The 18,085-nt window shown below is 38.7% G+C and overlaps 1 protein-coding gene across 1 annotated transcript in view; it reads right to left on the minus strand.

Annotated features, from left to right (window-relative positions):
* Wdr49 (WD repeat domain 49) overlaps positions 1-18,085 on the minus strand; it is a 166,757-nt gene that overhangs the window by 54,902 nt on the left and 93,770 nt on the right. Inside the window, exon 10 of the mRNA XM_060376946.1 lies at positions 7,023-7,138. Coding sequence (XP_060232929.1) covers positions 7,023-7,138 — 116 coding nt within the window. The remainder of the gene's footprint in view (positions 1-7,022; positions 7,139-18,085) is intronic.

An 18,085-nucleotide genomic window follows, 5' to 3' on the forward strand; every position in this document is an offset into this window, starting at 1 on the left:
GTCATTGTTCCGCCTTCTCTCCATTTATTCAAGAGGAGCTTCCATATACCACCGTGCATTCGAATATCATTTCCAGACAAATGGCTTTCTACTGATCTTCATCCACAACACTTACCAGGAATGGATGGTTTTCATTTGCCAGTTGGTAGTTCTATACATATTACCCTTCCATTGCTAACATGTATTTTCACATAAAAATCAAATTTGCCAGCTAGTTTTCATACTCTATTCTGAATTTTGTAATCTAATTCACAGGCCAGCAGGACATCCTCTCACATTACATTTTGTTCACTGGTCATACATACTTACACTTTGCGTCATCTATGTGTGACATATGCATCTTTTCACTCCCACTTCAAAGAGCCACTCACGCCTTCCCAGTACAGAGCTCTCCACCCCACTGGTCAGCAAGTTTAAGAGGCTCCAATCTCACTGTTGACAAGTGTAATTTCCCAGATGAATTCTTCATCCCTGATACCAGTTTCACCCTTACATCCTGGAGCTTTCAATATTCCTTTATTCTTCAAGCAAATATTGCCTCTCCACAGAATTCATTAAACATTTAAAACCAGGAGACCAAAATAAATAAACCCCTAAGTGAGATATCGTAAGTGCTAAAGCAGCACTGATTAACTGCCATGGAAGTCTAGAGCACAAGTCACAGGTACCTTTGAGGACTGATGTTTATTTTACCATAATAAATGTGTAAAACATGAAAGAAGGAAGCCCAACAGGAAGAGAAGACAGGACAGTGAAAGATTAATGCCTTGCTTAAAAACATTTCCTGGGTTTTCGTTTCCTAAATGACAAAATTCAAATGTGTAAGCCTGTTTTCGAGATCCAATAATATATAGACTTAATCTACTTAAGTATTATTTCTCCTTATTCTTTCACCTTTGTCTTCTAACAATATGTGAATTCCCAATGAAATTTTGACACAAAAAGCCAAAAAGTACATATTCTTTGTACAATATTGGATAAATATTTTTAACTTATTTTTTATTAATTATAGTTTATTCATTTTTGCATCCCAGCTGTAGCCCCCTACTCTGTCCCCTCCCAATTCCACCCTCCCTCCCTCATCTCCTCCCATGCCCCTCCCCAAGTCCACTGATACCGGAGGTCCTCCTCCCCTTCCCTCTGACCCTAGCCTAACAGGTCTCATCAGGATTGGCTGTATTGTCTTCCTCTATGGCCTGGTAAGGTTGCTCCTTATTAAAATAGAGATAATAAGATAAATAAAATATTATCTTCAACTGAACTGTACAGATTACAAAGTTTCAAATTTACTGTCTTACAAGGAAGCTTTAAAATGTCAGGAGTAGCCAGTGCTAAGTGACTGAGGTGGGTTGTCTTGCCCAAATAGCATCCTTACTGCTATTTAAGCAGCTTGGACATTTCTAGATATTTGGTTTTCCTTTGTTGTATGTTCTATTTTTCCATGGGAGCCACGTGTTTGTGTATCCCATGCACCATCTTCTCAGGCTACTCATGTTCCATGAAGCTTCTATAAAAACCAGCATGTGAAGAAATAATTCCTTTCTGACCTATTGAATTATTCAGTTTCACAAAATAGATTAAGATTATATCTCAAAAATCCTCAATGAGATTATAAGTATAAAGAAACATGGATGTTGATTTCTTGACCTTCTGTAACTCTTCCACATTAGGACTTTCCCTGGAGTCTCTGATCCCTTCTTGTGTTTTATTTTCTTTGGTAACATTCATCACTGGGTGGCATTGTATTCTATACAATTTTTGTCTTTTTTCTCTTCAGTAAAAAAAAAAAAAAAAAGACAAAGAAGAAAGAGAAAAACTTATGAAAGTAGGAACTGTTCCATCTTTACCATCAATGTTAGAATAATACTTCATACATAACAGGGGCAGTGTACATATATCAAAACCAGTGTAAGAATTATTACTCTATTAAAATAATTTTAATGTGAGTATCACTAAGGCTTAGAAAGATGTTACAAATAAGAACATTCAAAGTTCTAAAATTCAGTTTATTATCATGATACCATGTGCATATATTTCTATGTTTAACTACTAATCTGCTTAGGGAGATGAGTATGGAGTGGGAGAGAGAAACACAGGTCAGTTTTACATCTATTGTATCTATTGAAGCCAAGGTTCAATGTCAGCTGTCATTTTGTCAAGATTCCTGTGTTAAATGGAAATAGATATATTCAGGACATACCACCCACGGCACAAAACGCTTTTCATAATATGCTACAAAAGTAGCCCTTTTGACATTTGACCTTTGTGTTAAAACTCTGAAAAACTAATTACCTGGCACTTTTCGCTTAAAACCTAATCTAAAACTTTGATTTGAAATGACAGTGACCCTCAAAATACCCCTCAAGAATCTACGCTCAGTTCTCACCTTTTTCATTTCAAAGACTACTCTTTTTTAAATGTGAACTTTGTCAAGAACAAAATTAAGTTTCAGAGTGAGCCAGTTTTCAGTCCATCTGAGGAGTCAGGTAGACTTTTTCTTTGGTACTGAAGGAGTTTACCAGCTGGGCTCCGTCCTTCGGAGGTAAGATCCCACCAGTACTGCCCTGAGCCATTCTGCTACGTTGAAAGAAGCTGATCATGAAAAGAACCCTATCAGTAATCTGTTCCTTCAGAGTTTGGTTGCTCATATGTTGTTGGTCCAGTTATTTTAGGTCTCATTAATACTTCTCCTTTGATCTGTAACTTTTTAGATTTATAATGAGTATCTCAGAGGCAGAAAATCCATTTCTAGTCAATTTGTTTTGATTTATTCTCCTCTTTTCTTCTTCCTAAAACTCTATGAGGCCAAACTTTGGACACTGAAATGATCAGAAAATAAGGGTTAGGACATATCTGTGACATTCAAATTTACTTATCCTATCCTTAGTTCCAAAATGATAAATTTAAAATAAGTCACAACTTTAGACTCATCTATTCTGACTTTTTTTCCAGTAATAGGAATTATTTTAGTCACATGGGGCTATAGCTCCTAAGAATGGCAAATTATGAAGATCTTAACATCTTCTCTTAGTTAAGTTTTATACCTGAGCAAGTATGAATCTTTAAGGTCATTTCATTTAGAAAATACCTTTTAAAACCAAATTAAACTAGAAATCAACTTATTTAATTTCTAACATCATAAATAGAAGTTGCATGAGTAGCTTGGGACAGTTTTTAAGTAGTATTTACACTCCTTGCCTTGTATGTCATAAATTTCCCAATTAGATGTGATGTACTGACAGGAGGAATCACAATTCTTTGCAATCAGCATGCTCTATTTTCTAATTCAATGGTTGCCACCTAGGCATAGCTTATAAAATATTATTGGAAGAAAAGGGGGAAATCTTTAGAGTGCCGTTAAATTGATATCAGTGTGTTTATTTATATGTGTAAATGCTTCATTAGCTTTGCTCAAAATAAACAATCTTCAGCCAGGCCTGGTGGCATACTCCTTTAGTCCAGCATTCAGGAAGGCAGAGGCAGGTGGCTTTGTGAGTTTGTGAGTTTGAGGCCAGTCTGGTCTACAAAGTGAGTCCAGGAGAGCCAAGACTACACAGAAAACCCTGTCTCAAAAATAAATAAATAAATAAATAAATAAATAAACAGACAACCTTTTCTGTCATTTGTCATACCACATGTGCATGTGTGTATGTGTGTGTGAGTGCGTGTGTGTGTGTGCGTGTGTGTGTGTGTGTGTGTGTAGTGCTGTTCCTCGCCATGATTTTATTTTACTTTTTGCTGCTCACAAGTAAGTGCTGAATTGGGTAATTCAGCACTCTACTGCCCAGTTTCCTTGTCTACCATTAATTCATTCAATAAATATACTTTTTATATATGTATGAAAATTTTAGAAATACTTTTAAATATATTAGCAATATCATATATGTTAGAAATTTCATGTGTCTTTAAATATCTATATGATTTAGGTACACATTAGAATATGTAGTTAATAGAGTGCATATAAGGAAGGCTATACACATAACTTTGGAATAAATAGTCTTAGGTTCAAAAACGTACAAAAGAATACTGTACACAAAGGGGAGAGGAGACCTATTTTCTCCGTTCTAATTGTAAAAATGAATGTGGTAGTAGCGAAGATGTCTGAAAAAACTTGAAATAGAAATAAATGTCAACAACATTTTTAAAGCAGGACAAGGATTTCTAGATACAGTGAAAAACAAAGACGTGAGCATGTGTAGAGGATATTTTTAAGGACTGAGAAGTGAGCAGAAAAGGACAAATTAAAGCACTCCGGTATTCATCCAAGCAGACATGATGCTCTGAATGAAGCAGCTGTAGTACTCACAGGAGCAGATTTCCAAATAGTTAGGATACAAAGTGGACTAGCCTTAGCAACTTGAGGCTTGTGAGGTGGAGGCAAAAATCAGTAAAAATGGAGGTCTAATCCTGTGGCCATGAAGTAAAGCTGAAAATCTGAGAGGAAAAGTGATCTCAGAGAAGAGGATAAACAATGTGGTCAGATTAGAACACGCTGAGTCTTGGATTTCAGTGAGAGATCTCTATACGTAAGCACATTAGGCAGCTTAGAGGTAATAACTTCAGGCAGAGAGCTGAGGTTTCTGGAGTATTTGGCTGCCTACTAAGATGAAGGTAAGGGTTAAATCAGGTAACTTAGGCACAGCACACACCGCTGCGTGCACCACACACCAGCTGCTGTATTTAGGTGCCTCCTTCATCAAAAGCAGTTTCTGCTCTATCGTGAGCACAATGATCAAACCAATCTCTGTGTTTAGATAGAGACCGGAGTGAAAGCTTCAGCTTAACCTAAAGGGCTCTCTCTGGATTTCACAGAAAGCTTAGTGATCGTCAGTCTTTACCTTTTCTTCTCTAATCACTGAACCATACTGAGCTGGCTCCACAGGCCATATTTCTTCAGCTATAACCAAGTACTGGCTGTGTGGCTTTATGAGCTAAAGCCTCTTAGCAGAAATGATCCTATCTGGTTCATGAAAAATCTATCCTAATATAATGACTTCAAGGAAACTTATTTTGTAAATCCACATCTATAAATGTTGTGTAATATTACTGGTAATTCATTAATACAAACTTCAGATAAAGGAACCAAGTCTGACAACTCTAAGAAAAATAGAAAAAAAATATAGAGGAAGATGGAAGAGTACTGATTTTATTTCATTCTAATCTTCCTAAATCTTCTCTTGGTTCACAGGTAGTGACTAATGCTCCACCAACATCTACTAGAGTGTAAGATGCTTCTTAAGGCTCTTTTTTCAACAACTTAAAACTTCTAGTAGTTTAAATTCTGTCTTATAGGCAATTAGAAATATTGTCTTTGGTAGAGATAATTTTGCTAAACCATATTCATTGCAGCCGTATTTCTTATAGCCAGAATCTGGAAACAGTCCAGATGTCCCTCAACAGAGGAATGGATACAGAAATTGTGGTACACTTACACAATGGAATACTACTCAGCAATTAAAAACAAGGAAATCATGAAATTTTCAGGCAAATGGTGGGAACTAGAAAAGATAATTCTGAGTGAGTTATCCCAGAATCAGAAAGGCACACATTGTATATACTCACATATAAGTGGATATTAGACACATAATATAGGATAAACATACTAAAATCTGTACACTTAAAGAACCTAAGCAAGGAGGAAGACCCTGGGTAAGATGACTCTCTAAAAATATAAAGAAATGTTATCTGCAAATTTTGTTTTGCATTAATTTTTAGTGTCCCACTTTTAACATTCTGGATGTAAACTGGATCAGCTGGATACCTCCACCCTGCCATGGAATTAAAGACTTTTTTTTTTTCATAACAGTGACCTAGCAGTAGAGCTCAAGCCTGCTGCTGAGTTGTAAGTTGATAATGGCTAAAGATGGCTCCTAGGGATGTGAAGAAGTGTCTATTGATGGCTGGCACTGTGCTAAGAGCTAAGAGTTTTATATGTGAAGAAACTGGAATGGCATGGCCTGTTTTTACTTTATATGTACAAAAAGTAAGCAAAGGGGGATTAAATAGCTTCCACAAATCAAAAAACTCGTGGAAAAATGAGGATGGAAGTCTGTTTCCCTGTAATTTTTTAATCCCTATGATTTTTTAATCATCAAACTGCCATTGAAAACAGTAGTCTAAATACAATCATTTTTATATAAACCCAGTGTACACTGCTGATTTTCTAGATATTGAAGCTGTCTGAACCCTAGCTTCAGAGCATTAACATTCTGACTATATAACAAACAATACCAAGAAAGTTACTTATTACAACATTTTGTGAATAATCAAAATTCTAAGTGATAAATTCTCAAAACACAGCACACTTGATTTTTTTCTGATGTTTATACAGGTACATAGAAAAGGCCTTGTTTATGATCCTTTTGATTTCTCTAGAACAGTAAAAGGAAAAAAAAAGTGTTTTTCCCCTAATTTTGAGGGGAAAATTCCGATAGTGGCATGGAAGAAGTGCACCTGTGGAAGCAGCAGTGTATGATCCACATGCATCTCCACAGTGATTGAAGAAGGGGCTGGCACAAGTGTCCAAGAACCATTTCCCTCCTGTACCAAGGGACAGAGCTCTTCCTGTGATGAGCCTAACCATAGGGTTGATAGGGCCTTTGGAGGTGGCTTATGGATACACTTGGAGCTGCAGGGTATAAAAACATATCAAGAGAAAAGGAAAAGGTTTCTTGTAAAATTGGAGGAGACAATTTATATTAATAAGAGATTTCTAAATTTATAATATAGGAGAGACTTGAAAACTCAAGAGATGACATTACATATTTAACTGAAAATTTTTAAATGAAAAGTTCAAATTCCCAAGCCCAGGAGAAAGCCCCAAGTGGCTCTTCCTGTCACCCAAGCTGCGGAAATCTTATTTTATTCATGAAGCATTTGGTCAATTCCAACTCATCAGCCAAAGCTAACGACAAGTTAATGACTCACAACCCAATGGGACTTCCATGCTCTCCTTTTATATTTTGATTAAATAAAAGCAACCTTTTTTCCCCTTTTTGACATTTTGCATATGCATATCATACCTCTCCCAGCCCACAATCAGAATAGTCTTCTTAAGAACCAGGATCTGTGAAATATCCACAACTCCATCTTGTCCAACATTTAGGGTGTGGTGACAATATCCATTAAAGTCCCATACCTGGAAGAGAAAAATGAAAGCCAATATTGAGATGGAAACATGAAACTATCTTTAGTGTTTGAAACAATACACTGTAATACAAAGAGTTTGTTAAATATGGTGTTTACATTTAGTGTTAGTTTATCTTGGCTGTCAATTTCTTGAGATTTAAAATCACTTAAGAGACAAATCTCTGCCTCTCAACTGAAGAATGGATACAGAAATTGTGGTACATCTACACAATGAAATATTACTCAGCAGTGAAAAACAAGGAAATCATGAAATTTGCAGGTAAATGGTGGGACCTGGAAAGGATCATCCTGTGGGAGCTATCCCAGAAGCAGAAAGACACACATGATATATACTCACTCATATAGACATGTAATATAGGATAAACCTACTAAAATCTATACACTTACAGAAACTAATCTAGAGGGAGAACTCTAGCTAAAATGCTCAATCTACATCCCAAAGGGCAAAGAGGATGGACATCAGAGGAAGAAGAAAACAGGAAAAAATTTAGGAGCCTCCCACAGAGGGCCTCTGAAAGGCTCTGCCCTGCAGACTATCAAAGCAGATGCTGAGACTTATGGCCAAACTTTGGGCAGAGTGCAAGGAATCTTATGAAAGAAGTGGGAAATAGTAAGATCTGGAGAGGATAGGAACCCCACAAGAAGAGCAACAGAACCAAAAAATTTGAACACAGGGGTTTTTCCTGAGACTCATACTTCAAACAAGTACCATGCATGGAATAACCTAGAACCCTTGTACAGATGTAGCCCATGGCAGTTCAGTGTCCAAGTGGGTCCCATAGTAATGGGAACAGAGACTGCTTCTGACATGAACTGATTGGTCTGATCTTTGATCACTTCCCCCTGATGGGGGAGCAGCCTTACCAGGCCACAGAAGAAGACAATGCAGCCACTCCTGATGAGACCTAACTGACTAGGATCAGAAAGAAGAAAAAGAAACCCTCCCCTATCAGTGGACATTGGGAGGGGCATGCGTGGAGAAAGGGGAGGAAGGGAGGGATGGGGGGAGGGAACTAAAGGGGGGGATACAAAGTAAATAAAGTGTAATTAAAAATAAAATAAAATTTAAAAAAAGAGACAAATCTCTGGGTGTTTACTCTGAGGGTGTTTTTGGAAAAAAAAAATTTAACTCATATGAAAAGACCCCCTCTAAAGGTAAGCAGCTGATTCCATGGGCTGAGGTCCCAGACTGAATGAAAAGGAGGCAATGGGTGGTGAATTGGCACCATCTGTTTCGTGACTGCAATTTTAATGAGACCAGCTTCTTAAGGCTTCCCTACCCTGATGCACTGTACTTCAAACCAAGACCCCAAATAATCCCCTCCCTTACGTTGCTTCTGAAACTTATTTTTTTCACAGTAACATGAAAAGTAACTAACACAAAAAATTAGTTCCAAGGAACAGGTCTCTTCTGGTGACGAAACTAACCACGTGGTTAAAAGGCCTTTGGAACTAGTTTGTGGAAGTGGTGTGGATAAGTTCAGAGGGGCAGGATACAGAAGTTCTACAATGCCGTAAGAACTTCATATCCTTGTGGGAGGGTTGTTGAGAGGAATGTGGTTAGTAGAAGACAAGATCATGAGCTGTTAGAGAAGAGCGGGAACTCTGAGAAACTAGGCTACAAGGTATTCGTGTTATAATCTGGCAAAGAACCTAAAAGCTCTTCTTCTTCTGAGCTTAGGCCCAGCATGAGCCTAATTTTCAGAAAGGATGAAGAGAACTCAGGAGACCAGATGTCATCGCTGCAAAATTGCAAAAGGTTTATTTTAACCATTGCACAATGGGGTCACCCCTGCCAGTCAGCAAAGAGTGGCACTGGGAGAGAAAGGCCTTGGGTTTTTAAAAGACAAGGCATGGGAATTTTGAAGTTGCAGTCTTGGCAATTTAGGATTGGATGAGGAAGCTATAAAGTAAGATAATTGGTTCATCTTAGGTGCTCAAGCTTGGCCAGTCCTGCCAAGTGTGGATGCAGCTGCAATTAAAGGTGGGGGTGGTTAGCTCATCCTTGAAGATTGGGGCTGCAGCTTTTGGCTGGCGGTCAGGGTCTACTCAGAAGGATTGAGGCCATCTGGGTTGGTTGCTAAGAAACACTATCTAGAAGACAAGGGTCTGGTCATTCTTTTTGCTAAGTGAAGGTCATTGCTCGCTTTTTTATATGTGTGCTCACAGATAGGGTCACATTCCTCTGTTCTCTGGAAAGGTACTAAGAGGCTTTAGCTTAACTTGGACCTAAAACTCAAAACTATAGGCCTTAGAAGACATATAGTTTACAAAGTTAATCTGATCCTTTCAAACTCAGTGGAGCTGAGTTTTAAAGGAAAAGACTAAGCTGGGTGCTGTGGCCCATGTCTGTAATCCCAGCGCTCAGGGAGGCAAGGAAGGCAGATCTCTGTTAGTTTGAGGCCAGCTTGGTCTACAAAGTGAGACCAGGACAGCCAAAAATACACAGAGAAACCTTGTCTCAAAAAAAAAAGAAAGAGAGAGAGAGGGAGAGAGAGAGAAAGAAAGAAAAGAAAAGAAAAGGGAAGGAAGGAAGGAAGGAAGGAAGGAAGGAAGGAAGGAAGGAAGGAAGGAAGGAAGGAAGGAAATAAAAAAGAAAGGAAAGCAAAAATTAGCCTCTTTCTGTGTGGGCACTTGTGTTTGCATGGGTATGTGCTTCTGCTATTTTATTTGTTTTGTTTTTGTTGGGTTTTTTGGTGGTGGTGGGTTTTTGTTTTTTGTCTTGTTTGTTTTTTGTTTTTGTATTGTTTGGTTTTGTTTTATTATTATTATTATTATTATTATTATTATTATTATTATTAAAATGTATTCACTTTGCATCTTGGCTGTACCCCTCCCTCATCTCCTACCTGTCCCACCCTTCCTCCATCTTCCCCCCAATGCTCCTCTCCTAGTCAACTGATAGTGGTCGTCTTCCTTCTCTACTATTTGAACCTAGCCCATCAGGACTGTCTGGAGGTTATTCTGTTTTTTGTTTTGTATTTTCAAGACAGGGTTTCTCTGTGTAGCCTTGGCTGTTCTGGAATATAGACCAGGCTGGCCTCAAACTCACAGATATCCTCTGCCTCTCAGAATGCTGGGATCACAAGAATGCACCACCTGGCCCGGCTGGTGGTTTGTTTTAATCTAGTTTGTTTGTTTGTTCTCCCTGCCTGTTTATTTTCTAAAAACAGAGAAAAAAAAAGGCATGGAGTTGAATGGTGAAAAAGTGGAAAATCTAGAAAAGAGATGAGGGAGGGGAAATTTTGATCAGAACATACTGTGTAAAAAAATCTATTTTCAATTAAAAAAAGTAATGGAAATAACATTCAGTCTGAATAACATTCAGGCTGTTTGGAAGAAGATAAGATTTAGATTGTTACATGACTAGTACTTATTGTTCTTATCTTGTGCTCCAATGAGAGAAGAACAAATAGATCAAAGCAGTATAAAAAATGTTCGGAGAAGAAATGGATTTGAGTGAGTTTAAAGTTGCCGACGGGGTAATTGCAATGAAAGCACTTATAATTATTAAGAGATTAATGCCATTAAAGAGATAAATAATGCTTTTCTTAAGAACAATAGAAAATAGCAGCCTGGCAGGGTTATACACACTTGTAGTCAAGCAGATGGGAGGCAGAGGCAGAAGGGTCTCTGTAAGTTCAAGACCAGCGTGTTCTACAAAGTAAGTTCTAGGACAGCCAGTGATATACAGAAAACCCCTGTGTCAAAAAAACAAAAATGAAAACAACAACAATAAAAAAGTGCCATGATGTCAAGACCCCAACCATCAAAGTCTACAACTTCTAAAAATGCAAATGCAGAAGTCATGCCAGTCAGAAAAACAAGTGAGAAACCCGCTTGGCCATGGGAAAGTCCTACCCCCTAGGTCCAGTTCTCAAAGGGCACTCCACTGCCCTCCCTCCTTGACCCCCAATTTGGGATGGACTTTCAATTCCCTCGTGCAGGCCACCCCAGTCAGAAAAACAGGTTACCCCTTAGAAAAACAAGTTCAGGTCATTCCACCCAGAAGAACAGGTGCAGGGCACATCAGCCAGACAAACAGGCTAATTCAAGCAGAAACTTGCTGCTTGACCACTGACTTCACCAACAGCCAAAACACCAGCTCTCAATTCAGGCAGAAACTTCCTAGTGGACCAGAGAGCACACCAGCCACCAAAAACCCGGACAGGTAGCCCACCTGAAGAAATCCTTTGTGCTTTCAGTCCCTCTCCCCCGACTATCCCCAATCCTTAATCCTCATATCAATCCCCAACTTGGGAAGAGACCACCTGCTGGTCATCAAAGGCCGAGCTAGCTGCTGTAAGTCCAGAACCCAACTCGACAGAGATTCCTTATTGGCTCAGAGGTCATACCAGCCACTAGAAATCTGGGCCACAATGGCCAGAAGTCCAAAGAAAAAACAAAAACCAGGAAAAAACCCACCCATCCAACAAAGACAAACTCAGAAATTGGCAAATAGAACTTTAACCATCCCAAACCCAGATGCCTAAACTCCAGTGTAAGAACAAACTCAACGACAGCCAGGGCAATATGACATCACCAGACCTGAATATATAAGTACATCAAAACCAGAATATTCCAAAACAGCTGATGCACAAGAAAACTACCTTAAAACTTTATGAAGATGACAGAGGTTCTTAAAGAACTTTATCAAACACTATGGATTAAAGCTGGATTTCAACAACAACAGGAAGTACAGAAGGCCTACAAACTCGTGGAAATTGATCAACTCTATAATGAATGACTATTGGATCAAGAAAAAAATAAAGAAACATACCTATATCCCATAAGAGGATGGAATCAGCCATTAAAAGAAAGTGTCCCAACCTCCCTCTCCCCCCCCCAAAAAAAAAAGCCCAGAGTCAGGAGAAATTAGTAAAAAATTCTACCAGATTTTCAAAGAAGAGCTAATGCCAACACTCCTCAAATTATTCCACAAAATAGAAACAGAAGGAACATGGCTAAATTTATTTCATGAGGCCACAGTCACCCTGATATGCAAACCACACAAAGATTCAAATAAGAAAGAAAATTACAAGCCAATTTTTCTCATGAATATTGATGCAAAAATACTAAATAAAATACTTGCAAACCAAATCCAAGAAAAATCTCAAAAAGATCATCCACCATAATCAATTAGGCTTCATCCCAATGATTCAGGGATGGTTCAACATATAAAAAGCTGCCAATGTAATACACAATATAAACAAACTAAATGAAAAAAACATGATCATCTCATTAGATGCTGAAAAGGCCTTTGACAAAATCCAACACCCTTGCATGATGAAAGTTTTGGAGAGTTCATGGATAAAAAGGACATACCTAAATATAATAGAGCCAATTTATAGCAAGCCTATTGCCAAAATCAAATTAAGTGGAGCGAAATGCAAATTAATTCCACTAAAATCAGAAACAAGTCAAGGCTGTCCACTTTCTCCATATGTGTTCAATATAATTCTTGTAATGCTAGCTAGAGCAATAAGACAATTAAAGGAGATCAAAGGGGATACAAATTTGAAAGGAAAAAGTCAAAATATCACCTTTTGCAGATAATATGATGTTATACATAAGTAGCCACAAAAGTTCTACCAGGGAACTCCTATCACTGATAAACCCCTTCAAGTGAAGTGGCTAAATACAAGAGTAACTTAAAAAAAATCAGTAAACCTCCTCTGTACAAATGGCAAGTGGGCTAAGAAAGAAATCATAAAAACAACACCCTTCACAATAGACACAATAATATAAAATATAGTGGGGTAGCTTTAACCAAGCAAGTGAAAGTCTTATATGACAAAAACTTCAAGTCTTTGAATAAAGTGATTGATAAAAATATCAGAAGATGGAAATATTTCCCATGCTCATGAATCAGTAGGATTAACATAGTAAAAAGGCCATTAAACCAAAAATAATGTACAGATTCTATGTAATCCCCTCAAAATTGCAAACAAATTTACAGACCTATAAAAAACAATACTCAACTTCATATGGAAAAACAGAAAACCTAGGATAGCTCAAACAGTCCTGAACAATAAAAGAACATCTAGAGGTTATCATCATCCCTGATTTCAAGCTGTACTACAGAGCTATAGTAATAAAAAAAAAAAAAACTGTATGGTATGAGCATAAAAACAGACAGTATGATCAATGGAAGTGAATTGAAGACAGAGAAATAAACCCACACTTGGACACTTGTTTTTTGACAAAGAAGCCAAAACCATACAATGGAAAAAAGAAAACATCTTCAACAAGTGGTGCCATTCTAACTGGATGTCTGCATGTAAAAAAAAAAACAAAATGCAAATAGATCCATATTTATCACCCTTCACAAAACCCAGGTCAAAGACCTCAACATAATACCAGACATACTAAATCTAATAGGAGAGAAAGGGGAGAATAGCCTTGACCTCATTGGCACAGAAGACAATTTCCTGAACAGATCATCAATACCACAGACACTAAAATCAACAATTAATAAATGGGATCTCCAGAGAAGAGCATGTCTGATTGCATGCGGGTTGATGCCCCAGGTCCCGCCTCTGAGAAAAAGGTATCGGACGGGTCTGATGCTTTTTGGGTGGATGACATCTAAATGAACATTGGTACAAAGTCCCAATTTATTTCTAATATCAGAGATCAGACCTCTACTCTTGCCTGATGCGTCTAAAACAAAAAGGGGGAACTGTAGAGAGCTGCGGAATGCTATGCCTTAAAGATGGAGCTGGTTTCCGCCTTCCACCTTCCCAATGGTGAGTGCTCTCTGTCACGAACAATTCCATATTTGGCTAAGGCTGAGGATCTGGCTTGCTTCCATGTATGTGGACCTATCTGCATTGCCCCCGTGGCACGCCTGGGTTGGCTACCCAGAGGCTATTTAAGCTGTGGGCTGGCTTTCCCCAGGGTCAGATGATTGTTCAAGGTTCCTGAATAAACTGCATTGGAAAAAAAATATATATATATAAATAAAATAAAATAAATTTAAATAAATAAATAAATGGGATCTCATAAAACAGAAAACCTTCTGTAAGGCAAAGGACACCATCAGCCAGACAAAATGGCAGCCTACGGAATAGGAAAAGATTTTCACCAACTCCATATCTGATAGAGGACTAATATCCAAAATATTTAAAGAACTCAAGAAACTAGACATCAATAAACCAAATAATCCAATTTAAAAATGTGGTACAGATCTCAACAGAGAATTCTCAACAGAAGAATCTCAAATGGCCAAGAAGCACTTTAAAAAATATGTCCAGAATCCCTAGCTATCAAGGAAATGCAAAAAAAGGACTTTGTATTTTCTTCTTATGCCTGTCAGAATGGCAAAGGTAAAAAGCATAAGTGACAGAACATACTAGCGAGGATATGGAGCAAGGCAAACCGTCTTCCATGGCTGGCCAGAGTACAAACCTGTACAGTCACTTTGGAAATCAATATGGAGTTAATCAGAAAAGTATTTGGAACTGATCTATCTCAAGACCCAGCTAAATCACTACAGGGCATATACCCAATGGACACACTATCCTACCACAAGGACACTTGCTCAACTATGTTCAGAGCAGCTTCATTCACAATTTCCAAAAGCTGGAAACAACCTAGATACCCCTCAACCAAGGAACGAATAAAGAAAACACAGCACATTTACACAACAGTGCATTACTCACCTGTTAAAGAAATAACATCATGAAATTTGCAGGGAAAATGGATGGAACTATAAAAACATGTAATCCTAAGTGAGGTAACCCAGACCCAGAAAGACAAACATGGTGTGTAATAATTTATAAGTCTATATTAACTATAAAATAAAGCATAATCGTGCTACAGTCCACAGACCAGAGATGCTAAGTAATAAGAGGACTTAAGGTGGAAAGGCAAGGATCTTCCTGGGAAGAAGAAAAAAATAAATTTTGTGAGTAAACTGCGGGCCTGCAGGGATGGAAACAGGAGAGATCAGGTGCAGGTGAGATGGAGGGAGAGAATACGGGGAGAGATGACTGAAATGGGAGCACAGGGCATTTCTAGGACATGTTATAGACCTAGTGCAATGGAAATGCTATGGAATCTATGAGGGTGACCCTATCAAAGACTCCTAGAAATAGGGGACAGAGTGCTTGAACTGACCATCCTCTATAAACAGACTAGGTCTCAAGTGGAGGGACTTGAACACTAAACCAGCCACAAGACCTTTGACCTACAGCTGGTCTTGCCTTCAGTGTCTTGGGACAGGCCCTAATATAATTCTCATCAGAGAGACCAGACAAACAGTCTTCATCCAGAAAGTTAAGGGGATATATGCAGAGTGCCACAGCCAAACATTAGGTGGAGCTCAAGGAGTCCTGTGGAGGAGGGGGAAGAAGGATTGGAGAAGCCAGAGTGTTCAAGGATACCATCAGAACACAGCGCCTGAAATCAATGACCAGGACTTGGGGATTTGCAGAGATCAGGAAGCCTGTTGGGATCCAACCTAAAGCCTCTGCATATATGTTATGGTTATGTAGCTTGGTCTTCTTTGTGAACCCTTTCTCTTCTATTGGGTTGCCTCCCCCAACTTTGATGTGAAGTTATGTGCCTTGTCTTATTGAAGCTTGTTATGCTGAGTTTGGCTGATGTCCCTGGGAGGACTGGTCCTCTCTGAGGGGAGGAAAGGGTGTGGATCTTGGGGAGAGGGGAGGTTGGAGGAGAGAATGGTGGAAGAGGAGGGATGGAAAACCACAGTTGAGAGAGTAGAATAGGTATATGAGAGTAGAATAAATATTTAAAAATTAAACAATTAAAAAACCACTGTAAGAGTTAAAATGCTTTAATAACCTGCATATTAAAATAACATGAGTTATAAGAAATTAAAATTCATTTGAAATAAGAGTCCAAACAGAAAATGCTACCAAAGTTATTTCTTTCTTGAAAACATCTCCATTCAGATATGTATTCACAGATTTGGCCATCAAGGCACACAGAAGCCACTGTACTTGTGTTAGCAGGAGACAACCTACATCTCGAGATGGCAGCCGACCTTGGCAGCAGCATCCACATGAACCAGGGTTGATAGATACACAAAATTTGGGAGTTAATAATTTAGGCTTTCACCAAGTTTTCAGAAAGCTGCTGAAGCCCAGAAACATTCAGTAGAGTCTGGTGCCCACAGAAAGAGTTTTAAGAGGTCATTGTGTGAAGCTGAGAGGGTGAACTGCCCTTGCATTCTGGTGCTCAGGGTGTTAAAGATGCTAAAAATAAATAATATTTGCTGAGGAAAAGTATGTGCACAGAGTGAAACTTAGCAAAAGAGCATCATGTATGATGGAGGCTGCCAAACTAGAGGGTCAGGGGCTATCCATGGCTGTTGCGGTCCACATGATTTCATTATGACCACCAGATAAAGTTGCTGCATTGTATGTTTGGCATGTTCTTGCTTTGGCCCAATCATACTTAGCTGTGCCTTCATTTCTTTCTTGTAGACTGGGGATATTGATATTTTTAATATGTAATGGAAGTGTGTGTGTGTGTGTGTGTGTGTGTGTGTGTGTATACAGAGCTCACAATTACTATATTGCCTTGAGTTGCAAATAAAAATCAAGTTGCTCACTAACTTCATACGAAACTTCAGAGTTTGGGCTTTTGAATAATGTAAATGCTTATAGATAAATGGAATGCATTTTTTAATTATGAGATGTCCACAAGCCACTGAGGACTCTAGTGAAATGATTTGTGGTGTGAAGGAAACTTGGAAGATGTTTGTTTAGCGTGCACAGCATCCTACATTTGATCCGCAACACTACACACAGAAAAGTGGTGCATGGGTATTAAGTTAACAAGGAATAGGCTGCTACTGATTAATCTTGTTAAGCTGTTGGAATTTAAAGTCACTGAAGAGACAAACTTCTTCTGTTTGTCTCTTAAGATGTCTGTTAAGATTTTTTCCAAGGTTTAACTGAGGAGAAAAGGCCCAGCCTTACTGTGGTGACTCTATCCTAGACACCATGATATTAGACTGAGCTGTAAAAAGAAAAGCTATAATAGCATCCCTCTCTTTGCCTCTTGGTGGGAGACGTGATATGACCAACTGCCTTCTGCTCCTTCTGCCATGTCTTACCTGTGTGATGGACTGAACCAGTGGGTTACAACCCTCCTAATGTTGAGACCACTTAAATCAGTTCCCATGTTGTTGTGACCCTCAACCAAAAATATTATTTCTGTGGCTGTTTCATAACTGTAATTCTGCTACCATTATGAATTGTAATACAAATACCTGTGTATTCCAATAGTCTTAGACAACCCCTGTGAAAGGGTTGTCTGACTGCTTTGAGCAGTCAGGTTCAAAGGGTGTTATCCACAGGCTGAGAACCACTGAACTAAACCATAAAACTATAAGGAAAATACCCTATGTACTAAAAATAATTCCAGTAGGTAATTGAAGTAGAAAATTCTGGTTTCCTTCAAGATTGAGTCTTGTCATTTGATGTTTGGCTGCAAGCTGGGTACTTGATGTTTTGCCCAGGTTGGCCTTTAAGAGGGCACATGATGTTTTGCTGTCAGCTCTCAGGTGCTAGGGGCATGACTTTGGCCAGCTGAGAACATCTGTGGGTGGACTCTGAGGGAAGGACATATATAGAGGCCCATGCACAGTGAGACATTGCCTTTTGGATGGACATCACTGCATTGATCTTCATGCTTCAACGTGTGGCTTCTCTCCAGAGAGCTTCTCCGGGCAGTCCAACTGAGTCGTTTGGCTTTCACTGCTTCTTGTTGGCCTTTGGGATGGATTGCTAGTATCCTGAAGTCTGAGTCTCAAAATCCCCTAAAAACCCATTATCCCTTATCAGCTGGAAGTAGATTAAAGAGGACTACAGCACTTTTCTCTACTAATCTCCTACCTAAGGCTGTGGGGACATTGGAAGGGAGGTAAAGGTGCTTAAGAATGCTAAATTGAAGGAGCAGAAGA

Source organism: Meriones unguiculatus, chromosome 2, assembly GCF_030254825.1.
Source record: "Meriones unguiculatus strain TT.TT164.6M chromosome 2, Bangor_MerUng_6.1, whole genome shotgun sequence".
Classification (NCBI taxonomy): Eukaryota; Metazoa; Chordata; class Mammalia; order Rodentia; family Muridae; genus Meriones; species Meriones unguiculatus.